Here is a 9,575-nt window from a genome sequence, read left to right on the forward strand (position 1 = left end):
AAAAACACACAAAAAGCACATTTTTGAAGGTGGAATTAGCAGATGTTTAATATTTTTGTTCTGTAAAAGACTTCAAAATAGCTGCAGATTAATTATCTTTCAACTGACTGATGAATAAATTGCCTAGTCGTTTCAACTCTTAAATATTCAGCTCAAAACAATCAAAATGTTGCTTTATATACGATTAAGATACATACTGTAAGTATTGTTAATCTTTTAGCGTAGGTATTTAACTTCTCTAAGTAGTTGGTAGGGATTCACACCAAAGTGTATTCAAATTCAAATACATTTGGTTTAAGCTCAAACTGCATTTGGAGCAGTTTTACAGTAACAACTGAAAGGTCATTTCAAGGCCAGTGAGAAGAGGTAGTGCTCCTCTCATTAGTACAAATTATTACGAGCCTACAGTGACAGGGAGTGGAGCAGTTTATCGTACCAACCCCTCACTGGATAAATCAAAGATGAACAAATAGACCCCTGAGCATCACTGGTTAAACTGTGGTGTATCGGGAAGGACCAGGGCAGGAGCGGAAAGGAGAAGGCCCACTGGGGAAATCAGACAGGAAGATGGGGTTGTGAGAGGGTGAGGTCTCTTTCAAGGCCTGCCGTTTCTTGCGGTCACGCCTCTGGTAGCGGAAATTAACGGGTGGTCTCAGTGCCACGGGGCCTCCTATCTCCTCAGAGGATGAATCAAAAGGACCAGTGCCCGGTGGTTGCTGTTGCTGGTTTACTAGATCTTCAGCAGACTCGCTGGAAGATGAGATGAGGGGGTTAGAGGGGTTAATCACAACAGGGGGGTCGTAGGGCAAAGGGTGGATGGGTGTGGGGTCAAATGGTGCTGGCTGAACAGCAGGGGGCAGTGTGGGGTCCGAGGGGAAAGGCAGCATATCCGTCACTGGGTCAGCGATCATAGGAGGAAAGGTTGGGATCGCAGGGTCTTGGGGGAGGTCGTGACCCTGAGGCTGCACCGGTCCGAGGGCGTCCACATTCTGCAGACGAAGAGACAAGATCACACCAAACTGATGCTGCACAAACTTATTCTCACTGGCTGCAAAAAGAGTCTCACTCATGCAATATTATATTACATGCCAACTCCAAAAAGGAGTGAGAAGACAACTTAATTATAGCGCAGAACCATACAATTTTAAATCTCACACATACGTTTAAAACACACACAAGCACAACATACATTTGAAGACACAAGATAACACACAAGATATGACAGGATAATTATACATCCACTGGCATTGATTCAGAAAGTTAAATTATCATTTTTAAGGTTGCTTTAGTAGAATCTGAAACAAAACATTCATCAAATCCCAGCCAGGCAGTGGGTTATTACATTCCCGACTACACTGCCACAGTGTGAAGTGATTGGCACTTCATATTACTTCTTATTTTGCTGAAGTTTTTGCACTTTGCTCTGTAGTGATTTATATTTTTTTAATGCACTTGAATGTTTTGTCCTTTTGGAGGGTGCTCATATTTTTCTGATACGTTGAGTGTTAAACCTTTCTACTGCTATTTTCTTCTACTTAGCATATTCTCATGGTTCACGTATTGTGACAAAGGAGAATAAACATCATTTTATCTGACAGTATTTAAGTCAAATTTCACATATAGGTCCCCATTTATTTCATTTATTGCCCATGTTTGTCGAGACAGGACATGAAAGCTCTCACAAAAAAGTTCAAAGATGTTAGGCATAAAATGTATGTATTGACTGTGATGACTGTTGGTAATAAACCTGTCTCTGATTCTGATGGTAAATATTTTTTAACTCCTTCCTGTACCTGTGCTTTGAACATCTCACAGGACACCTGAACATCAGGATCGAAGTCCAAGTCTCCGTGCACAGATCCTGCACAGAAACCTGCAGTCTGAGGGCAGAGGATGAGACGTTTTATCAGAGTCTTTCAGGATACTGGGTCACAACAACAACAAAAAAGCAACACTATAAGAGCAGGGAGGATCAAAAAGTATACAAATCAATAATAAGATAAATAATGAAAATAAGGACGAGAGAGCTTGTCAGGCTTCTTTAGTGAAAGAATCATTTACCGCAGCGTTTTAGTGTTTAAGAGTAGAAATTAATCTGTCATGTCATCAAGCAATGTCCAGGACCTGCTTCGGTGATTGTAAACAAGATTCTGGCTGACTGATGTTTACTTGAGCTTTCTGAGCATTAATTATCATCATAACAGTGTCTGATTGACAGGAATCAATCATTAAAATAGATGGTCATCTTTAGACAAATGTTGTGTGATGTTAATCATACGCCAACGTCTGTTTTTTTTAATGAATTTTCAAGTATTAAAATGATGCACTGCACCAATTTAGCATTGTAAGGTCTAATTTAGAATCTGTTGAGTCTCTGTGTTGAGTACCTCTGTGTCAGAGTCGAGTGTCAGCCGCTGGCAGGTGCCTCTTTCTGTCACTCCCTCTGGACACTCTTGGACTGTGTACTCCACGAAGCTGGCTTTCACTGGTACAACCTGGAATCATATGGTAAGGGCAAATTGGATACACAGACACACATACAGAGTGTTGGTATGGGTGCTCTAAAGTAATGGCTATCATCTTGGTTTTAGCACAAAAATTGTTACCTTGGGTGAAAGACTGTATGCAAGGAAGAGCAATATACTGAGCTTTTGCCCCCGAGTGAACTATTCAATCCCTCATTTTCTCCCCAAACAAAAGCCTTGCCAGACAGCAAGCCCTAAAGTGCCGTCAGTAATCCTTTGCAACCTTGCCAGACTCTAGTATCATTATGGTTACTGTGGAGCAGTAATGGTACTCATCTGGCACACAGAAGCTCAAAGGTGCACTGTACCATCTGCTCACGTGCGCTGAGCGATTTTTCCTTAAGTGTAATTTCCCAGTTTAACACAACATTCAACACACTGTTGTTCAATGAAATCAGCCCCACAGCTTTGTTTGTCCAATCAAAGTTGATAACCATATTTGCAGTGGTACCTGCGCCGAAGCTCTAGTGACCTTCTTCAACCCGAGCCCTGCACCGAGCGTGGACTGTCTCTTGTAGGAGGCCAGAGTGACCTGAGCAACCTGCGTGGCGTGTGGGCTGTCTACAGGCAGCAGGAGGGGGCAGGTTGGACAGGTCTGCTGGAGCTTCCCTGGGGGATCTATGATAATATAGATGGTTAAGTTAAGTAAATTTCAAATGAATAAATATGGTATTCTAGACGTGTATGTTGAGCAGACACACATGAGCAATACAAAAAGAGTAATTAAGTAGGAACTCAATTAGAAAACTGTTTTGGAACATTTCATGTTCAAATAGTCAATCCACACGGGTGCTTAAACTTATTTTGGCTAATTAAACTTTTTCTCAGGACTGTACAGATCAAGATTGATTGATGTCATTAGTTGTGAGTGAAGGACAATTTTATAGCTTCACGATTCACATCTCGAGTTTGCTCAGAAGTCAGAAAAGCGAAATTTCCTTGGACACCTTTGTAGGTGTTCATGGCCTTCAAGTGATTTAAATGATAAATATCAACTCTCGGTTTGAGATTAGTGTGAATCTAATACATCTCTTTAATAGCTGACATTCTGTTTGTCATAGATAGAAATGGCACAGGTGTAACTAATTACATTGATTTAGGCTCAGTTCCATTTAGGTGTGCCAATAAGCCATTATTAATGTTATTAGTCACACCAGCTTGTGACAAATTAAAATGTCCACAGATCGAAATGTCTATTCTGAGATCCATCTTTCTGCCACACAGCGCACAATAAAATACAGAAACTAACTGGCAATGTCAAAGTGGTGACCTAATGATATGTTTTTGTTACCTGGGACAAGAGTGCAGTCGTAGCTGTACAGGTAGGAGTATCCCTCCGGTGTGTGCAGAATGGTGGTGTTACAGTTGCCAGAGATTTGCTGATAAGAATAAGACAGAAAGAAAACTGAGTTTTAACAATCAAAGCCACTTCACTACGCAGATTTGGCAATGTGACATAACTGGAAACAGACCTGACATCAGAAATGCAAGATAAAAGTGCAAGAGAGTTGTCAAATATGATATTGTGACTCTTTTAAACTGTACTTTTTGTAGAGTAGGGAATGCATTATGTCAGTGAGTGTCCTCACAGGTATAGTAGAAGCAGATGTGTGTGTGTGTGTGTGTGTGTGTGTGTGTGTCCTACCGTTTCCATGAATGGTCTGACGTCACAGCGTTTCCATGGTTTTGGGCTGCCTATGTGACACTTGGTCTCCAGGACATCCAGGTCCAGGTAATACACATTGCCCGCTGGGCCCTGACCACAATGCAAACACACGCAATAAGAGAGAGGAGATACAAACAATGTTGTGCACTCACATTTTCCAACAGCACTGTTTATCCACCGGTATTTCTGTTTATGGGGAAAAAATAGAAGCATTACACAGATCCTAGTGTGCATCTGAGGCTCAAATTCATGAGATGTCCTCTGTTAAGCACCTTCATTTGTTCAGTTACAGCTTTAAAGACACATTTAGGAGCCGCTCTGTGTAATTCCCCCTGATGCTTTTGACAATACTAACAAATGTCAACACTTTGAGCAGGTGTAATAGCAGCCTTTTCTGGTTGTTGAACTGAGCCCCTTAAAAACTGATCTATCCCACTGTAGGGCAACAATAGCCCTCAGCTGCTGACAGCATGAAGTTCATAAAGCCTGTTGTGTAACGTTTGTCCCGGTGGTTCTGGACTGAAATGACCTGGACTTTATTAACACTCACTTCAGTCCTAAAGGTCTTTTTTCATGAGGCGTGAAAGGAGATGGCGTCTCAGTCCATGACATAAGAGCCTCTACTTCAGTTTTAATGCCACATTTATTATAAGCGACATGCAATGATGGCAGCCATTCACAACAGAGTGCAAATAACAAATATTTATTGTTGTTTTTAGTCTTTAGTGGTTGCACACTAATGTAATTGCTGCTATTTTTCATGTCTTTGATGTAGTCCAGTGGTTCCCAAACTTGGGTCTGGGTACCACAGTAAGTCTGTCAGAAGCAGGGTGAAATTTCATTAGAATTTCCCCAGAGTGAGAGTCGGCACATGTCAGAGGATGATTTCTGATTAGAAGTTTGACTGTGCACAGTCATGTCTGACAACAAAACACAAATCTTCTCAAATGGAATCCCACTGACATGAAGATTGGCCACGGCTGGTTTAATCTATCAATGTGTGACTTCCTTTTTTCACTGTAATGTTTTGATATTTCAGTAGAAAGAGCAGGGAAAATAACCTTTCCACCCCACTTCCCCTGTTAAACATAAAGAAATCACCCACTGACAGAGTATTACAACAACCCCCGGGCAGCTTTCCCCACAGGACATTTGTCTCCGTACTAACCTGAGCGTGCAGGTGGACATTTGCAATGCGGTTGAGGGCAAACTTATAGCCATCGGTGCGATCCTCGTTGATGTAAGTGGCAGCCAGACGAGACAGCTTCTCCACTGCTTTGTCATTACAGGGGATGGGAGCAAGTTCAATGGGCGTCAGTGCGAGACCCTCGCCGTACACACACACAGTGTGAACGGACAGCAGGGATAATAGCAGTAATATTGTGCAGATGGATTTGTCCATGGTGGCAGAGGTTCGGACAGGAGCTAAAAGACAGAGCTGCTGTAAAGTAAAGTTTGTTCTCCTGTGTTTGCGTTTAGTCCCTGCAGTGACTTTTGGAATCAAAACAGGACAGAGATGTTGAAATGATGCCAAGGACAAAGTGTATTTGATGGCAGAGGACTGATATTTGTGAATGAATATTCAAGTAATTCATTAAACCTGGAGAACAAGCATTCCAATAAGACAACAAATGATGAATGATATGACAAATGACAAATATTTAATTCATGATATTAACACGTATATATGCATGCACAAGTAAGATAAGGGGACTTTATTCTGAGTGCATTGGCTATTCTAATCCTGACCAAAAGATGCATGTGGTGTATTCAAGAGAGATAATTTAATGCAATAGTCATTAAATTTACATTACACCACATTATAAGTATGACAGACTTGCAATGTGGGTCATGTTCTGTGACTGTAATAGGAGCATCTCACCACCCGGGGTCACTGTGAGTTTGGTGTGCTGCGCCGGCAGGAAATCTGGCAAAGCTGTTGGTCCAGACAGAACTGGGTTAATTATTCACTGATAACCAGTTAATTAGTTTCAGTATTAGAACATCATAACTCTGATATTTATGCTTTCTTATTTTTATCTTGGTTTTTACAGAATTCACTGATTATCAATCTGACTGAATTTGCCTCATTATGGTAAATGAGCACCAGTAATTATTTCAACTGTTCCAGGTTATTGTGCTGTTTGCAAATAATAACTGTTTCTATGTGGGATGCACATATATGTTGTTTTTATTACTGTTTCAAAGCAGTAAACAGTAACACCGAGCAGCACAGTGTGCCATGGGTGGGGTTCACACTTTTGAAGCAGTCAGATTGTTTCCATTGTCCCCGACAAGATTGATTAATGTCTGCAGTCGAGACCAGAGTACGACACAAGCAAGCCCCCACGCTCTCTCTATATCTCTGTCTGCTTCACACATATTTTACATATTAGAGTTTTTAGACAGATTGGGAAACAGTGTGAAACAAATTACATGAATGATTCAAAAATCTTGTCTGTGGAAATGAAAAAATTTAATTTCTATTAACAGCTTGGCTCCAGGGATGTTAATGTTGTTTGGTCGCTCGGTCCACCAATTTGCTCCACATTGAAATATCTCAACATCTTCACAATGGATTAATTTATGGTCCCTGAAAGATGAATTTCAGTGACTTTGGTGATCCTTTTACTTTTCTTCTGGCACCATCAGCATGTGAAACTTATTTGATGAAATATCTCAGAAATATCTCAGCTTTCATGGTTCCCTAATGACTTTCCCCTGACTTTTTCTCTAGCAACAGAGGGACATTTCTGGACAATACTGGATGAATTCCCATGAAATTTGGTGCAGACATTCATGTCCTCAAAAGGATGAAATGTGAAAACTGCGGTGATCCCCTAACCTTTCCTCTTGTAGAGTTTCAGATCCCCCAGTCCTCTGAGTTATTACCAAATACCTGCAAACTACTGATATTCTCATTAGCCTTAGCTGCACTTTATGTTAAATGCTAATTAGCAATGATTAACATGTTCCAAATTCATTTTCTGGGTTAAATATTTTGAGCAATCAGTTTGCGTAAAGGCCGTGATTATCAGTGAAAACACAGTTTGTTTATATGATTCATAAAAATGCGTTGTTTGCCTCTGTGGCATTTTAAGTTGAAAACACACTTGAGTGGGTAAAATATTTAACATCAAATTCAAGTGTAGTGGGTTCTTTTTGCAGGCATGTGTGCAGGGATAATCATTTAACCCATTTCCAATATTCACTGAACCAGGTTCAACTCTCCACACAGGCTGGAGGAGGGCGAGAGAGAGAGAGAGAGAGAGAGAGAGTGGGGGGGAGGGGGACTCACTCAGCAGAACAAATTCTGCTAATATCAGAAGAGAAAAAGAGCTGCCTCAATGTTGTGTAAGCCTTTGTGTATGTGTGTGTGAGTTTGCGCGTGTTTCCATACAAGAGAATGTGCGCTAGTGTTTGTCTCTGTGCACGTTTGACCGTGCAGAGCCATGATTGCATGCGTCAGTGTTACCGGCAGCTAGTTGTGTTGCAGCAGAGAGCTGAAAGAGTCTGTGGGGGAGAGATAAGAACGGCGAGGCTGCTCCAAGGACTCGCTCTACCAGCACAACGCCAGACCCAAGTTAGACAAACCTCCTTTGATGTGAGCACAGAGTAATCTCCCCTTCTGCTCGCTGCAGAGAGATGCCTCGCTGTAGTGATGCCCAGGCCCAGATACGATGGGGCTGCCACCACTGGGGCTCCTGCTGCTCACTTTGTGCAGTGATAGGCCTCGGGTAAGAGGAGAAGAGAGGAGAAGAGAGGAGGAAATTTTATGATGTGGTCGGAGTACTGTTTTGAAAGATTTCACTGGAGTTACTTGTAGTGGAAAGTTTTACACTGACATGGTCTAAGTACCGTTTCAGGGAAGTTCATCAGTATTGTTTTCAGCAGAGAATTTCAGCATAGCATGGTCGAAATGCTGTTTCACAGACCGTTCCACCTTGCCAAGAACACATTTCTTGAGAAACTACTGCCAGAAACCTCCTCCTGTGTGACATCGCCTGCCAGTAGGAGAGGAAAAGAATTGTTTTCTTTACTGCACGGCACATTTAAGGAGAAACAAGGCTAATGCCATTTCTCCTCTTTCCCTTTCTACCTGGGATTTGTGAGTCTCAGTCACAATGTTCACATTTTGTCTGTTACCATTCTTTCGTCCATTTCTCACGGATACGTGTGAATGAATAGAATAAAATTTCAAGATGGCAACCAGCCTTTATCTTTTGTAAATCATCCTTTTTATCTCCATCTCTTATGCTTTCAGTCACACTCACACTATCTTTGCCTTTGTCTCTTCTCTCAGTGTCTGTTCACTCTTCCTTTCTGTTTTTTTTTTTTTTTTTCTTTTGCAAAAGATGCTGCTGGGATTTCTTTCTTATCTTATTTGTCACAGTGTGCAGAGAGAGGGGAAGACATTAGGATGGAGAGAGAGCGGGAAGAGGGATAATTCCCTCATTTAATTGGTTTAAAACTTTCTCTCCACTGGAAGACCTGCTTCCTGCACTGTTGTGACCAAAACATGGATATTGATGCTAAACCCATTAAATTTCACTGTAATTGGTCAAGCTACAGTATGAGCTCTCAGCTCACATTAACACAGCTTTCACAGTTGATTGGTATTCACTGCTGCAGTGGTCACAAATCCCTGTCATTTTACTTGCAATGAGTCAACTTTTGACTCTTAATTTCAGCTTCTCTTGCTGCAGCCACAGGAACTGAATGATAGCAGGATGCCTGCCTGAGAAATTAGTTATAATATAAGCTTCGTGTTTTTATGCCCACAGTGACGAAGCATTTATTACAATTAAGGGGAGATAAAAAATAATACTCTCTCGTATTGTAAACTCAGACTCAACTCATGTTTTTATCCTTCAGGAACATAACACTGCTGAGACATATACTACAGACATCTCTAAGGTTTAGTTATGAGCATAGTTGTGATTCAAAATATAACTATTTTATCAGAACAATCTCAAATTGTTTCTTTGGTTTTTGAAGTTAAAAACACAATTATTTTCTGGCCTTTCCTTATATTACTTCACATAATAGCACATCACGTTTCTCATCTTGTTTTTTTCCTTTTAAATATTTACAAATACGCTAGATGAATGTAATTCTGTGCTAACAGTAAAGTGGAAGCCTAGATATCATGCAAAAACATAAATGTGTGAGATCTTCAATTATATTCCGTGTAAATCTCAGCTGCAGCAAACAGAAATGTCTTACTTAAAACAACAACGACAAACAAACAAAAAAGGCAGGCACAGGATTTTTTTGTTGTCCATTTATAAAACTGGTTTTCTGTGTTGACTAACAATTGTCTGCTCATACATTTCTCAGAAACAAATTTTCTTCAAAATCCTGGAACACGTTAAATGCTTAAA

The 9,575-nt window shown here is 40.8% G+C and overlaps 1 protein-coding gene across 1 annotated transcript; it reads right to left on the reverse strand.

The window, feature by feature from the left end:
* Positions 1–491: 491 nt before the first annotated feature.
* Positions 492–5,593, reverse strand: LOC139203251 (fetuin-B). Its single transcript, XM_070832943.1, has 7 exons — positions 5,360–5,593; positions 4,171–4,281; positions 3,817–3,904; positions 2,977–3,143; positions 2,388–2,495; positions 1,794–1,880; positions 492–989 (listed from the first exon to the last, which is right to left on the reverse strand). Exons 1-7 carry the CDS (start codon positions 5,591–5,593, stop codon positions 492–494), a joined length of 1,293 nt encoding a protein of 430 aa, XP_070689044.1.
* Positions 5,594–9,575: the final 3,982 nt, after the last annotated feature.

Source organism: Pempheris klunzingeri, chromosome 6 (genome assembly GCF_042242105.1).
Source record: "Pempheris klunzingeri isolate RE-2024b chromosome 6, fPemKlu1.hap1, whole genome shotgun sequence".
Taxonomy (NCBI): Eukaryota; Metazoa; Chordata; class Actinopteri; order Acropomatiformes; family Pempheridae; genus Pempheris; species Pempheris klunzingeri.